The sequence below is a fragment of the Sphaeramia orbicularis genome, chromosome 9 (assembly GCF_902148855.1).
Source record: "Sphaeramia orbicularis chromosome 9, fSphaOr1.1, whole genome shotgun sequence".
Lineage (NCBI taxonomy): Eukaryota > Metazoa > Chordata > Actinopteri > Kurtiformes > Apogonidae > Sphaeramia > Sphaeramia orbicularis.
The window spans coordinates 2,729,244-2,746,348 of NC_043965.1; the positions used below are offsets into that span (position 1 = coordinate 2,729,244).

Below are 17,105 nucleotides of genomic sequence, written 5' to 3' on the forward strand. Positions count from 1 at the left end.
ATTATTATTATGAAAAAAGTCCAAATTTTGAGTTTAAAGTCAGAATTCTGAGGAAATAAAGTCAGAATTCTGAGATTAAAGTCAGAATTCTGAGGAAATAAAGTCAGAATTCTGAGATTAAAATCCAGTGGCCCTAATCCTGTTCCGTAAAACAGTAATATGAAAACAATGAAATAAAAATTTTTTAATGCTGCAAATCTGATGTTTTCTCCCATTTTAACATATTCTAATGCTAGTTATTACTCACTTCATGGAGATAACATGCAAAAAAAAAACTTTGTGTCTAACAAATAAGTGATTTACACTCAAACATGTTAGTGCAGATCAGTTTTATCAAGAACAGCAAAGGTACAGTAATGGTGTGAATGTCAGTGTATTATGGGATGGTGCATAAGCGTCCAGTGTGTCGGCTGATATGGAACTAAAACAACAAAATCCATGAATATACAAGAGAACAGCCGGAGAATAACTGTCCAGTGTAGTGACCACTGTGCATGAAAGGGTTAAAAAAAAAATTAATAAATAACAAAAAAAAAAAAAAAAAAAAAAAAACCACACTCAGGCATTAAAAACACACATTAAAAAAATCTAAAAATACTAAAATGATAAACTAAGGCATAGATTCATTCACTGGTGTAACCTTCTTTTTTCTGAGACAATTGCAAAAAACAACAAATAAATAAGGATTAAAGTAGTTTATTTGTACTGCTGCTGAAACATGTGGTTTAATTAATACAAATATATACACACATTGACAATTGTATTTAAAAAAAAAAGTTAAAAAAAATATTCAAAAATTGTGAAGTTGTCGTTTATTTATGTGTTTCTATACATACAATATAGCAGTCTACACTTCTGATGTTTTTGTCAGAGAAAGACGGTCATTTTATGAAATTTTACCATTGCAAAGGTAGATCTATCTATATTTCTAACTCTTTCTATCCATACAAATCCAGAAAACATCTATTCCAACGTTAGGAATACACTGCCACAATTTTTTATTTCGGAAATTCAAGCAGTTAGTTTTTCTAAAAGGCTGAGAATTTTCATATTTACCCAAGAATAACTGAGCTATTGCACATCCTATAGTGACATCTTCTAGACCAGGGCTGTCAAACTCATGTTAGTTCAGTTCCACATTCAGCTAAATTTGATCTGCAGTGGGCCGAACCAGTAAAAGAATAACATAATTATATATAAATACTGTCAACTCCAAACTTTTCTCTATGTTTTAGAGCAAAAAAAGAAAATTTACATTATGAACAGGTTTACATCTGCAAACTATCCTTTCAAAAGATGTGAATAACATGAACAAACTGAAAAAAAAATAAGTGTAATTTTAACAATATTCTGCCTCAGTTTATCATTTCCACATGTACATTATATGAGGGCTGTTCAATAAGTTCATGGCCTCACCCAGAAATACTGGTTGTTATAATACAGGATGTTACATTCTTTCATGATGGGATAGTGATGCTTGAACATCGATGGACCAAGTGCATTGCTGTAAATGGAGATTATGTTGAAAAATAAAATATAAATTATCAGTCTGTGTTGTTCTATTCTGGGTGAGGCCATGAACTTATTGAACAGCCCTTGTAACTTACAGATCACAGTGGATCTACAAACACACAAAACATTTAATAACAGACAGAATATTGTTAAAATTGTACGTACTTCTCTTAAGACATTTCAGGTTATTCACATTTTTTGTGAAATTATACTTTGTTTAGTGTAAATACATGAAAATATTTACATTTAGAAAGAGAAACATTTGGAGCTGTCATTATTTCTATGTTATTATGATAGTATTTGACTGGTCCTGCCCACTGGAGATTGAATTGGTCTGAATGTGGAACCTGAACTAAAAGAATTGTTCATATTTTAGTGTAATTTTTGCATTTCACAAATTCCTCCCAAATTTAGCCGGATTTGGCCCCTGGGCCACATGTTGACACCTGTGATCTAGACAGTTTGTTTTTCTTTTGTTTGTTGTGCAGCTGTTTTTTGTTTCTGTTATTGGGTTTATTTATTTATTATTCTTTTTTTCTGTTGTTGTTTGGTTGGTATTATTACTGCTATTGTAATTGTTTTATATTGTGTGCTGTAGTTGATTTTTGGTTTTTGTGTTGTTGTGTTGAGTGTATGTACATCCTGTTTGTTGAGTGAGTTGTGGGAAATAAGTGGTGCTTTGTTTTTATGTTGTTAATGACCCCAGGAAGAGGAGCTGCTGTGGTGTGCAGCAGCTACTGGGGATCAAACTAATAAACTGATAAACTAATAAAGCTTTAAATTATGTCAAATTCATTCTTTCTTTCTTTCTTTCTTTCTTTCTTTCTTTCTTTCTTTCTTTCTTTCTTTCTTTCTTTCTTTCTTTCTTTCTTTCTTTCTTTCTTCCTTTCTTTCTTTCTTTCTTTCTTTCTTTCTTTCTTCTCTCATTCTCTGTACACGCTGAATCTCATATGTCGGAGGTTGAGCTCAGTCCGTGAACGCACCGTCAGGCAGGTCGGACAGGACAGGTGGGTTTCCTCTGGTCTGGGTTCTGGGATCAGCTTCTGTTTTCTGCTCACTGTCTTCAGTGAACAGGTGGTTCTGACCTGGGATCAGTGTGAAGGAACAGTGGAACAAAAGCAGGATGTTGGTGTGTGTTTGAGAAACAAACTCTGCGTCAACAGCAGGTGAGTGAGCGGATCAATTTCACATCAGAAAAGTCTTTTACTCTAAATATGACTGGAAAATAAATGTAGAAGTGGTCAGGAGATACAGACGTGCTGCTGTTTGTGTTTTTCTGTGTGATTTTCAGAGTTTTGTGTTTTTATGTTAAATCTGTGGTCTGTCTGTGAAGTGGCTCCACTGGGAAACACCTGTTTTCTACCTGTTTGACCAGGATTTAATGCCTTTTTTTTTTTTGTAAGTTAAGCTTAATTCTTATAAGATGTTTTATAATCTTTCGAGACAAATTAAGTAAATTTGCTTTAATTTGAAAAATCATGCCATCTGTAGTAGAATCCTTGGTCAATATTTACAAGTAGAATGATTTAATTGTCCTTCAAAACAAACCAAACGTCCATTTTTCATGTAATCTAATCAAATGTGTGAGTAGATGTTGTTCAAACTCTCTTTAATTATAGTTTTTTTTAATTCCAACATGAGTTTTGTCAACATCTTTTGCAAAATATAACTTCTGTTCAACTTTAAAAGTAAAAACCAGATGCCTGTGTGCAAAACTGAAAAAAACAAATGACATTTTCATTTCATTCATTCAGTACAAGTTCTGGTTGATGAATTTGAACTTTTTATGCAAAATATTGATGATTTTCTAATTAAAAACCATCAACATAGTGTTAGAAGGGGGAGATATGCCATACTACCTTAACATTAGTATTAAAAAAGTCATATTTTTGATCGACACAGTCTTTCAAAACAAATGGAACGTCCATTTTTCATGTATTTGCAGATATTCAGCATTGAATCTCTTCAAATGTGTCGAGTAGATGTTGTTCAAACTCTCTTTAATTATAGATTTCTAATTCCAACATGAGTTTTGTCAACATCTTTTGCAAAATACAGGCTCTGTTCAACTTTAAAAGTAAAAAGCAGATGTCTGTGTGTGCAAGACTGAAAAAAAAAAAAAAATCAAATTTTTGTCATCATCAGAGAAATTAATTATATCATTCATTCAGTGCAAGTTCTTGCTGATGAATTTGAACTTTTTCTGCAAAATAATTTTTTTTTTTTTCAAATTCAAAAGCATCAACATAGTGTGTAGGAGGGGGAGATATGCAAGGCTACTTTAACATTAGAATTAAAAAAAGTCATACTTTGATCAACACAGTGCATTTGTGAACATATACATCATAATCAAATTTAAACTATTTTCAGAACTTTTTGTATTTCATTTAGGATGTGATTCCAATATTTTTGCATTTTTGTGTAAGACCAGAAACGATGAATAAAATAATCAATTCCCACTTTAACTTTAGGGCAGAATGGAGCGACATCCTCTTGATTAATGATAATTAATGATAGATTTGACTGAAAAGTTTATTTTTCTTGAGTTTTTTCTGTTACTGATTCAATAACCCTCAGTTTTAACTTGATCTTTTATGAACATCTACACGATCAGTGAATTAAATCTAGAAAAATGAATCTTTATGGGTTCAAATGATGCATAAATCCAACACTAACTTCTTAAATTTCTTCAGAGTCTTGTCTTTCTCTCTTCAGAAACCACAGACCAGGTCCTGATGTCTGCAGGAGGAGGTGGTTCTGTCTCCAGGTTCGACCGGGTCCGGGAGATCCCCCACTACGACCAGGTCCCAGTGGGCTCCTTATGGCGGGACCACGATTTGCCTCCCCCTCCGCCCCTGCCCCCACCCCCACCCTCAGTCCCTCCTCACGGACCCATCCCGGCCGTCAGCCTAGACCCCCTCCCTCCTCCTCCTCTACCTGAAGCCCCTGCCATCGGGCCCGAGTCCTTCTACCCCCCCAGTGATGACGACCCGGCGGAGGCGGACTGTGAGGCCATGGACATCAAGCCGGTCCACCGCTTCATCCCCGACTCGGTCAAGAACTTCTTCCGCGGCAACAGCGGTAACCGTGGCAGCAAAGGTTGGACTGCCCCTCACTCCCCTGCCCCGTCGTCCAAGAAGAGCACCAACCACACCTCCAAAGGCGTCCCCTGTTCCCCACCGCACTCCGCCCCTCCATCCCCATCCCTACCCGGGTCCTACAGAGACCCCTACGGTGGTTCTGGGGGCAGCTACACCTCCCAGAAGGAAAGGGACGGCCTGTTGCTAGGAGCCGAAGCCTTAGATTCGGTCTCGGCGGTTCCCACTAACCTGTCCGCCCAGACCTACCAGGAGCGGGTGGAGGAGTACCACCAGCGCTACTCCTACATGAAGTCCTGGGCAGGCCTGCTTCGGATCCTGGGTTGCGTGGAGCTGCTGTTGGGCGCCGCCGTCTTCGCCTGCGTCTGCGCTTACGTTCACAAGGACAACGAGTGGTTCAACATGTTCGGGTACTCGCAGCCGCAGTTGTACGGGGGGTTAGGCGGAGGGGCAGGGATGTATGGGGGCGGCGGCGGCATGTACACTGGCCCCAAGACTCCCTTCGTCCTGGTGGTGGCCGGTTTGGCGTGGATCGTAACGGCCCTCCTGGTCGTCCTTGGAATGACATTGTACTACCGGGCCATCCTCCTGGACTCGTCCTGGTGGCCGCTGACGGAATGCGCCATAAACCTGGTCCTGGCCGTGCTCTACATGGCGGCGGGGATCGTCTACGTCAGGGACACAACCCGCGGCGGGCTCTGCAACACGCCGGTGTTCAACAACGGCGTCAACGGGGCGTTCTGTCGCACCGAGGCTGGACAGACCGCCGCCATCGTCTTCCTCTTCATCACCATGGTGCTCTACTTCATCAGCGCCGGAGTTTGTCTCAAACTGTGGAGACACGAGGCCGCGAGGATGAGGAAGGAGGAGCTGGCACAGGAGGTCCGAAACACACCGGCCTGGGGCGCCGATAAGGGGGGGGGGGGGGGTTGAACATAACAAATTCATGGGGCCCAGTATTCATGGGGGGTCCATAGAGCAGTGGAGGGGGCCCAGTGGATATTGACCCTTTGCACTAACGTCATAGTTATCACATGACTAGGGGTGCAGCGCCATGGTGGACGGCAAAAGCAATGCAACAAACAAACGAATGAGTGACAGATTCTGGCTACCAGCACTGAAAACAAAGTTTAGGAGTTGTCCTGCAAAGTGACTCACTTTACTGGACAACACAACAAATGCTATTTGGAGAAGCTAGCGATAGCAGGGCTAGCTACCGACCCATACCTTCTCCCTCCTGATGTGTTTATGGATCTAGTAAAATCCTCCAGTCTACCGGAATTTAAAGCACACGATCTGTTCCATTCTGTTCTAAATGCAGTGTCCCCATACGCAGGTGTGATCTAAACGCAGACTAAAGTCTGGATGATCCCAGATGATCCCAGCGAGGGATGATCCCCTCGCTGTACTGCGCTCAGGGCAGAAGAATGGATCTCATAATGGTAAAGGAAAGATCCAGCTAACGTTAGCTAGCTAGCTGTGTATGTTTTTAACATGTTTCCCCCAGCATGCCTTCCAAACTCAAACAGACTGGAACCAAAAGCAGCTCTAATGAACCAACACTGTGTAATAATGTTAGTGTGTGTCATCAGTATCCTACAGTATTAGCTCTGCTGTTGAAGTGTCTGCCTTTCTACTGTCTACACACAGTCATATGTACAGTTCCACCACTAGAACAGATGGAACAGCATCAGGACAAGAACAGTATTTATAGAACATAGTGGAGCTGGTCCAAAGGCAGACACTAGAACAGAGCTGATACTGAAGGGACTGATGACACACACTGGAACACAGTGGATCACAGTAGTTAACCCAGTCTACCACCTAGCTAGCATTTGGTGGAGCTAATGCAAATGCTGTGGACACAAACACAGCCTGTTCTGTCTGTAATATCAGGTCCATCAGATCCAGGCTCTGTCTGGAACCAGCTGAAACCATGGATGGAACTGTTGTGTGCGACCACTGGATGTGGAAAGCAGGGTTAAAAATGAACAAAAACGACAACGTTCAGTTCAAATTTGATATTAGCCGGTTTGCTGTCCAGTGTGCAGTCCGGCACTTCCGCTGTCCGTCATGGCGCTCGTTGGCACCGTGAACAGAGCGCGACGTAACGTGCAAAGGGTCATTAGAAGTTGTGAAAATTTCATGTACAGAAAAGTTTTGTAACCGCAGAAATGTGTTTTGTAATCGCAGAAAGCGTTTAATAAAAACAAAAAACAGGTTTGATAGGCGCAAAATAAGTTTTGTAGGTGCATTTTTGTAGTTAGGTATCTTCTAGTAATGATATATTTTGCTACAAAAAGTCGCATTTTCTTCAATTTTCCATGTTTTGCTGTAATAACCTTTGAATTTTCTATTGAATATTTACATAATCAGTACATTCAGTGTAGGTTAATTATTTACACTGTGAATGTCTAATAACTCAACTCTAATCAATACCACTTCTTTTTCCTGTGTTTATTATTATCAGATGAAAACTATTACATCGTCGGCACCTCTGTCTATAGTAAGTATCACCGTATCTACATATATTTATTGGTCAGTTTATTGTATGAACTGAACCTATGACTTGTCCATGTCTGTGTGTGTGTGTCCTGCAGTTGGGGGGCAGCTCGAGGGGGTCTCAGCCCACCCCCCTCCCAACCATCCAGCCCGACATCATGGACGCCTCCATGAACTCTGCAGCTGCTCCTCTGATGGAGCCCGAGATCCTGCGGGGCCACATTCCAGCCGGACACATCCCCAAACCAGTGGTCATAGCCGACTACGTGGCGTAAGTGTGGAGTTTAAGTACGAAGGCAGTATTCACATCCTTCAGATTAATAAAAAATAAAACCAGTGTCCCTGTACATCAGCGTCATGTTCTATGTGAATCAATCCTCAGTTGAATGTGTGAGGTTGTCAGGGTCTGTTCTATGTTCAGATCAATCTAACTATAGAAGTGGGCGGGACTTTCACTGGAGGAGAACTCAACTCATCCAATCAAAGTTCATATATGACTTCTATCAGAGATCAGTAGGAGCTAGACAGAAATCTGGAACCATTTACATGTTCTAAACCATCAAAATATGGACCATTAGAGGGAAAGGAACATTTTCAATATTTCAAAAATTGGTCAAAAATTCAATTCAGTTTCACAAAAATGTGAACAAACTTTGTAGACAATGTCCCAAGGAAAATACTTATCTTATCTTACAGTACCTTACCTTACCCCACTTTACCGTTTCTTACGTTACCTTACCTTACCTTACCCACCTCACCTTACCTTACCCTACTGTACCTTACCTTACCCTACCCTACCTTACCCTATCTTATTTTACCTTTTCTTACTTTACCTTACCCTACCTTACCGTACCCTACCTTACTTTACCTTACCCTACATTACCTTACCCTGCCTTACTTTACCTTACCCTACCCTACCTTACCCTATCTTATTTTACCTTACCTTACCCTACCTTACCTTACCTTTTCTTACTTTACTTTACCTTACCCTACCTTACCGTACCCTACCTTACTTTACCTTACCCTACATTACCTTACCCTACCTTACTTTACCTTACCCTACCCTACATTACCCTACCCTACCTTACCTTACTGTACCTTACCCTACCTTACTCTACCCTACCTTACCTTATCCTACCTTACTTTACCTTACCCTACCCTACATTACCCTACCCTACCTTACCTTACTGTACCTTACCCTACCTTACTCTACCCTACCTTACCTTATCCTACCTTCCCTTCCCTTGCCTTCCCTTGCCTTACCCTACCCTACCTCCTCCTCCCCCTTCAGTGTTTGTTGACATTAAACTTCCTGTTTGTACCAACAGGAAGTACCCCCCCATCCACTCAGATGAGGAGCGGGACCAGTACAAGGCTGTGTTCAACGACCAGTACGCCGAGTACAAAGAGCTGCACGCCGAGGTTCAGGCCATGGCCAAGAAGTTCGACGAGATGGACGAGATGATGCAGAACCTGCCGGCCCGACCCTCCAGCCAAATGGTAACAGCAGCTCCAAACTACACAACACACACACACACACACACACACACACACTTTAATATATGCACTGTGTATATGTGTGTGTGTGGTAATGTGTGGATTCTGTTCTAGGAGAAGAACCGGATCAACAGCATTTTACAGGAATATCAGAGAAAGAAGGCTGTAAGTACTCACCTGCAGACCTGGACATGTCTGGTTCCATGTAAAGACTCATGTGCTGCGTTTCCATTACGTGGTATCGACTCGACTCGACTCGACTCGACTCTGCCTTTTTGCGTTTCCATTATGAAAAAGGACCTGGAATCTGGTACCCGGTACTAGTTTTTTGGTATCACCTCCGCTGAGGTTCCAGGACTGGGGACCAGATACTAAAAGGTGACGTGTAAACACTGCAGACCACTGACTGGTCAGAGAGTCGTCTCTGTGACCCGCCCTTTTACAAAAAACAGATGCGGACGTTGACAGTAAATACAGCAGTAGGTTAATCCACATGATGACAACCTGAAAAAACTACACCATAGTTTGTCGAGGAGGTTCAGACGTAAAAATTCAGCATGAGTTTGACGAGACAACACGCAACAAGTGAGTTTATCAGCAACTCTGAGCAGACGACACGGAAGTAATGCACCACATCGCTATGACGACCAGGTACTGTAAAGTCTGTAGTATCCTGTAATGGAAACGGTCTCCAAGAATAGGACCTGGTACCGGAGTCGAGTCGAGTCGAGCCGGTTCCACGTGGTGGAAACGCAGCAATATTCAGGTCATTTTGTTCTTTGAGTCCTGATTACACTATGTGGACAAAAGTATGTGGACATGTGGAGTTCAGGTGTTTCTTTTCTAACAGGGGTCTGGGATCCAAAACAATAATGACTAATGTCAGAATATTGTCTTATATTATGGGATAAATATCATTGCATTGGTTAGTTTCATTTAAATTGTTATCTTTGCTTCCAAAAGTCTCTCACCATTGATTTTTTTTTTATCCATGACTATGATTTTAAATGTTTTTCCTCTAAACTTCTCAAATATTTTTCATGCTCTGACTGTTAATAATAATTTTCTACCACAACTAACCATCTACTTCACATCTCACCGAGGAAGAAAAAAACTAAAAAAGAAAAATGTAGTCTTAAAGGTTCTTTATGGAAGCATTTGGGCCGTTTAATGTAGTGTAAGGCTCAGTCTTAAGCTATATGGACAAAAGAATTGGGACACAGCTCTAAGATGTCCTATTCATGAAGATTTGACATAAAAACATCAATATTTCCTTTCCATTTCTTCTAATGATGATATTTTCTTTTGAATAATGATGATGTTTATAAACTATATGGACATAAATATTGGGACACATCATGTCTTCAACTGTATGATGTCCTGTTCATGAGGATTTGAGATAAAAACATCAATATTTCCTTAAAGTTTGATGGTAGATTTTTCTTTTTCTAAAATCATAGTCATGGATAAAAATAAAATTAAATTAAAACCGCAAGCGGTGTTTAGGCCCTTGCCCTCCTGTACGACCACCGAGGTCACCGAAAGTAAGAGGACGCTGTATCGTGGGCTCGATCCGACATTCTGTGAGATCAGCACAGTGTTATACTTCTGAAAATGACCGCTTCATTGCGAGCTCGTCACAGCCACGCCCAGCATTTGATCAAAAATGTAGATGATAACTTTTGATCACACGTGTGTAGGCGATTTTTACCAAATTTGGTCCAAATTGGATGTAAACCCTTGAAGGAGATGATGAAAGTGTGAGGGGTGGGATTTTATAGGTCCACACTTCCACCCAATATGGCCGACTTCCTGTTGGGTTTAGGGCGGGGCCTTAATGTAATTTTTTACTCGTCCTACCATGGGCTATGTCTGCACCAAGTTTCATGTTTCTACGTGGAAAAAAATTGAGGGAGGGCTCCCATCCGCGTAATGTATTTTGATTTTTGAGGGGGCGCTGCTGAGCCATTTTGCGCTATTTTTTCTTGGTGACCTCAAATAAAAAATTTTTTTTGCCAGGCTTGAATTTTTGGTCACATAAAATGGACTTTTTATTAACGTTCAGGGGGTCAAAATTGCATTCAAAGTGTCCAGGAAAAATAATAATAATGGAACCATGTGATTTTAATAGACCCTCACCGGCATGTGTGCCTGGGCCCAGGCCTAAAAAAAATCAGTATTGAGAGAATTTAAATCAAAACCATCTCTGAGGCATTTTGAAAACAAAGATAACAATTTAAACCAAACTAACCATTGCAGTGATATTTATCCCATAATATAAAACTATATTATTTTCATTAGTCATTCTTGTTTTGTATCCCAGACCCCTGTTAGAAAAGAAACACCGGAATTCAACGTGTCCAAATACTTTTGTCCACATAGTGAATATATATTGACATGCGACTGATATAACAGACATGTGCAGTAAAGATTATTTCTACCGGAACTTCAGAAAAACTGTTGTCAGTTGGATCAATAAGTGCCATAACCAGTTGCGCACGTTTCTTGATTGGAAGGAAATTTCGGAAGAACTGTGATGGGGTCTGAATCTTCTGATTATTGTGTTTATATGAACCAGTTTTATTCATTGTTTTAACCCTACGTCATCTAAACGTGTCTATAGTCAGTCAACCTGAAACCAAAACCAGTCACTCAGACTCAGAGTACAGGAATTCCACAGACGTTTGAATCACAGAAGGACTAATCATGTCGTCATTAGCAGAAACTATTACATGGCATCTAAAGAGAGAAGAAGAAGAAGAACTGGATCAGCGATAAAAATAAGAGCTGGCAGTTTCATAATTAGGTCAGTTTCATGTTATTAAAAGTAAGTTTTGTGACATTTTCTTCTCAGAATTCAGACTGAATATGCTGGAAATAGTGCAACTACGTTACAAAGAGTTTCAGTATATTACATCACCTTTACAATTCCTGAAATTAATTCTAATAAACGTCAGATTATGACAGTGGTCTTTCATTTTAGCCATGTCATTATAATTAACTGACTATTAAATCACTTAAATGGGAGTTTATTGTTATGATCTCACATTTGAGCCTTTTAATAGTGGCTCAAATGGGAGATGATGGCAAACAAGGAAGTGTTATAGAATAGAATAGAATAGAATAGAATAGAATAGAATAGAATAGAATAGAATAGAATAGAATAGAATAGAATAGAATTAGATTTAAAATAGAATAGAATTACAATAGAATAGAATAGAATAGAATAGAATTAGATTTAAAATAGAATATAATTACAATAGAATAGAATTTAATAGAATTAGAACAGAATAGAATAGAATAGAATTTAATAGAATAGAATTTAATAGAATTAGAACAGAATAGAATAGAATTAGAATTTAATAGAATAGAATTAGAATATATTAGAATTAGAATAGAAATAGAATCAAATAAAATCAGAATTTAATAGAATAGAATTAGAATTTGAATAGAAATAAAATAGAATAGAATAGAAATAGAATTCAATAAAATTAGAATAGAATTAGAATAGAAATAGAATAGAATAGAATTCAATACAATTAGAATAGAATAGAATAGAATAGAATAGAATAGAATAGAATAGAATAGAATGGGGGTTATTTTCATGTTGTACAGTGCAAAGTAAAAATAATCCATGCTTATTTTCAGATTTAAACACTTTCACATTAAACCAAATCATGAGGAAATATATGAAAACTAGAAAAACACCTGGACAGCACAGACCCCCCCCCCCCCCCATCACCACCAAAATATAATTATTTGTTCCTTGTGCCAGTATCAACATTTCCTGAAATTTTCATCCAAATCCGTCCCTAACTTTTTCAGTTATCTTGCACACAGACAGTCAAACCCTGGTGTAGACCTAACCTGGGCCGTTCCTGGTTTGAGGTAAACATTCGTGTCACTGTGTCACTGAGCTGACGACATGAAATCAATCTCCCTCTTTCAGTAAAAAAGTTAAAACAAAAAAGCTCAGACTACACATTTCATTTGACAGCCTGTAATTCAATCTGAGGGTGTGGAATCAGAAACATGAGCTGGTACCAGGCGTGGAGGTGCATTATGGGAAATGTCGGATCTGCTGCTGCTTTGACTTTTTTTTCTCTCTGTCAGAAAGTTTTTAATTCATTCAACTTTTATTTAAATCCTGAGAATCCCACATATAACTCCTAGATATACCAGGAATTCCATCCGTCCGTCTGAGACTTGTGTCCATCCCATTTCCAGTTGGTGCAGTGCAGGGTTTGATGGCTGAAGTTCAATTTGTGGAAATTTTGTTGTTTTTTTTTTTTGCAAAGTTTTAAAAAGATTGAAAGTTCAGACTCAAAATGAATCCCTTGGTAGGCAGAGTATCAGTGAGGAGGAGGCTTTAAAATGTTATGCAACCGGGCGGGATATTTGTAAGCTCCGCCTTCTTTTTCACCTGTTTATATGGGATTAAGATCGTACATGACAAATACGAACAGTTTTAGTTCAGTTTTAAAGAAAAATGTAGGTATGTGCAAAAAGCTCCAGAATAAAATATTAAATATACATATGATACGAAAGTATTAAAGAAGTGGAAATAACCTATTTTGGTGCTGATAATCTTATTTTAAATTGTGGAATACAATCAGGCATTTATTTATTTATTTATTTATTTATTTATTTATTTATTTATTTATTCCAAGTGCATGCAGAAAGTCTGTACAGCACCTTTAAATCTACATATGCTACTAAATTAGCAGGGGCTGGCCAAGGGAAGGTTAACATCTAGATCAAAAAATACATTTAAAGGGCTCATATTTGTCTAAACCAGGGGTCGGCAACCCGCGGCTCTTTCATCCCTATGTTGCGGCTCTGCGTGGCTTGGGAAAATAAATTATAAGTGTCCGATTGAAGTGTGTTTTATTTGTCTCAAAAACGTGTATCATATCTTCTTATTAAGTCAAAGTTTTTAACTTCTTTCTTCAGACCTTGTGCAATTTCGGTGATCAGCATTCGCCTTCTTCAGAGACGTTTGACAGCACTTGATGTGTCAGCCGGCAGCCGGCATGTGCAGAATGCCCTGTGACACCAAAACTGCACAATATCTGAACAAAGTATTTTATTTGTGTTTGTTCGTTTGTTTAATTGTAGTTGTAAATTATAAGATTATTGTGATCTTGAAATATTAAAATAAAATTTTATATATATATATATATATATATATATATATATATATATATGTATATATATATATATATATGTATATATATATGTATATATATATATATATATATATAGAATTTTTTGTCGCTCAAAATATGCGTCACACTCTCCGACAGCCTGCCAAAACGCCGTACATTTATGGAGACTTTCAACCCCAGGTAGGCCAAGTATGGAGAAATCTAAGAAAAGAAAAATATCTGAAGAAAATAGAACATTTAATGATGCCAGGTGCCATGGCATGACCAAGGTGCCGCGGCACCTCGGGGCCAACGCTAGGTGCCTTGGCACTGCAGTACTACGGCTCGGTGCCAGGTGCCATGGCACTGCGGTGCCACAACTGGGTGCCACCGGTGCCGCGGCACCACCGGCATCTCGAGCCAAGGCACCACCGGCACCTCGAGCCAAGGTACCACCGCGGTGCCTTGGCACCTGGCACCGAGCCATGGTACGGCGGTGCAACGGCACCTAGCGTTGGTGCGCGGCACCACCGAGGTGCGCGGCGCGGCACCAAGCCGTGGTACCGGTAAAATCGTTGTATTAGCCGCGTCGGAGTATAAGTCGCAGTGTTGAAAGTATGGGAAAAAAGTAGCGGCTTATAGTCCGGAATTTACGGTATATATAGGTAACATCTTCATTTCAGATGTCAAAAAGTGTTTGCGGCTCCCAGTGTTGTCTTTTCCGTGGAAACCGGGTCGAAATGGCTCTTTGAGTGTTAAAGGTTGCCGACCCCTGGTCTAAACCCACTTTTCTTAGTCTGTGCTTCATTTCTTTGTGTATTTGGACTCTAATAGTTCAGACAGTTTGAATTTGAACCCTCCAGCTGCTGCAAAACTATCTTTAGATTCATTTGAGCAAAAATCCAGTGGATTTCTACAACCTGTTTTAATTCCTGCGTAATTTCTTACGTCTATAACTAGTTACGACATTTGCACATATCAGGTCCAGACTTCAGTCGAACATTTCTCCAGTATTTCTCCATAATTGTTTGTCGTCATCAGTGGTTGTAGTCCAGACTGAAAATCTGTCCAAACTTGGAGCCCATTACCTCAAATGTTCAGTTGTTGGTTGAACGGGACAGAGCAGCACAGCCAATAACCTGGAGGGGGCGGGGCCTGAAGTGGCTCATGTGCATTTAAAGGGCCAGCGCTCCAAACCACCTTTCTGGTGTCATTCCTCAGAAACAGGGTTGAAGATGGACCTGTGGAGTTGAATGAATGAAGAATTCAGAGCCAAGCAGAGCATTTACAGTTTATGGAGACCACAGGGAGATGTGGGAAAAGGAAGAATTCTATTTAAAAAAGCAAACTATCACTACTTTATTATTATTATTATTATTTTTTTAAACACATATCTATGTTAAGGTTTTCACGCATTACTTATATTTTCTGACATGAAATGATAATATTGTGTGGGTCTCCCTTGAACCTAAAACCCCTGACCCTGAACTGTATGACTGTCGTGTACCAAATGAAAACTCTAATAAAAACTTGAATTATTAAAAAAAAAAAAAAAAAAAAAAAAAAAAAAAGCTGTGAAACTCTTGTCCCCTACAGAGGATAAAAATGCTTTGCTGGATCTTAGGAGGTTATATGTAGTTTTATTATTATTATTTTTTTCACTCATCAGGACCCTACTTATGTGGAAAAGCGGGAGAGATGCGAGTATCTAAAGAACAAACTGTCCCACATCAAACAGAAGATTCAGGAGTACAACAAAGTCAACGACTGGAACGACGACAACTAAACCGAAGAGCGAAAAAGGAAGAAGCGGCTGCTAAAACTGGAGCAGAAACAGCTGACAGGCTTCACATGAATAAATGATGCCATGGTTTCTGCAGCATGGTTGCCATGGATACAACAGTCACAGATTCAGGATGATCACTGATGATGACCTTCTGACGACTAAAGTCTGCAGACACACCTTTAGTCCAGGTTACTTTCACAGATTGTGGTTTTTTTAGGTGGAATCCACCGCCTCCAGGCTCAAGTATTTGCCAAAGTGTTTGCTCTGCTGATGTTTTTTTTTTTTCTTGTATTTTTTTTTTTCTATCAACTTCTAAATCTAAGAAGCAGAAAGTGAAGATTATTATAGTGAAGGGTATTTCTGCCAAAATACTGAACAAACAGATGTGTGCTGTTTTTATTAGTTTTAAATCATATACATATATATAAAAGGCTTTTGTGAGCTGTTTTACTGTATATTACTGATTTTGTATTAGATTTGTTTTGTCACGTTGCTGTTCTGTTTAGTTGGAAATTAAATGTGTTTTTCACTTCAGAATTATGTTTTATGAATTCTCTAATAAAAAGGTTTAACGCTGTGTCCCACCACGGTTCTGTTACTACAAAAAAACTTTAAAATGGAGTCAAAAATATCATGTTTTTCCAATTTTAGATTCTTTTCACCCTCAAAAACCTACAGATTAATTGATGTGCTGAAGCAGGGGGGGTTCCAATCTGGCACCGAAGATATTAACAACAACAACAACAACAACAACAATAATGATAATAATAATAATAATAATAATAATAATAATAATAATAATGATAATGATAATACATCACACTTATATAGCGCTTTTTTTGGACACTCAGAGACACTAACAATGGTGTCAAAGTCATGTTAGTTCAGGTTCCACATACAGAACAATATGATATACTATAAAATACTATCATAATAACCTACAAATAATGACAACTCCTAATTGAAGGAAGAATTAATGACAATATTGTGATTCAAAGACGTTCTATACATGAATATACATATGTAATTAAAGATTTTTGTTTGCTTAATTCAAGATTTTTTTTTTTTTTGCTTAATTCAAGATTTTATGTTATTTTTTTACCCATCAGGGATGTTGGAGTTTTCATCTTCTCTTAATGTGAGAATTGAAACAAACATAAGTTCAAACCTGTTGTTTTCCAGGCAGTGTAAACAGTGTAAACAGTGCTCTAGGCTGATTGGTGGTTTAATGTTGGACTTATTTGCCTGTAATGTGTGCATGAGTTGACAGTTCAGTAAAATAAACCCCCTTCAGTTCATCCACGGCTCCATAACATGGACTCTATTGTGTCGAAGTTCACAGCCTGGAGGACTGGTTTTGTGCACTCAGGTGTTCTGTCGAATCTTTCCTGGTGTCAGGTTTTGTGACACTGGAGGCGTTTTCCTTTTGATTTTATTCAACACAAAACTCTCCATTTATTTTTCATCAGTGCAAAAGCTGGAACTGTTTTAAAACACTGATTATGCTGTTTATTCTAGTACGATTCCTTATTGGACATGTTATTCTATGACAGTAAACCATGC

The 17,105-nt window shown here is 39.0% G+C and overlaps 1 protein-coding gene across 2 annotated transcripts; it reads left to right on the forward strand.

Moving 5' to 3' along the window:
* The first annotated feature begins 2,522 nt into the window (after positions 1 to 2,522).
* marveld2b (MARVEL domain containing 2b) lies at positions 2,523 to 16,126 on the forward strand. 2 transcript variants are annotated; one of them, XM_030144400.1, is made up of 7 exons: positions 2,523 to 2,678; positions 4,228 to 5,492; positions 7,081 to 7,116; positions 7,211 to 7,383; positions 8,441 to 8,612; positions 8,724 to 8,774; positions 15,426 to 16,126. In XM_030144400.1, the coding sequence occupies exons 2-7, from the start codon at positions 4,248 to 4,250 to the stop codon at positions 15,540 to 15,542; spliced, it is 1,794 nt and encodes a 597-aa protein (XP_030000260.1). In that variant the 5' UTR covers positions 2,523 to 2,678; positions 4,228 to 4,247; the 3' UTR covers positions 15,543 to 16,126. The 2 variants fall into 2 exon arrangements, with proteins under 2 accessions (XP_030000260.1, XP_030000262.1); XM_030144402.1 differs by having other exon boundaries at positions 2,608 to 2,678; positions 4,206 to 5,492.
* Positions 16,127 to 17,105: the final 979 nt, after the last annotated feature.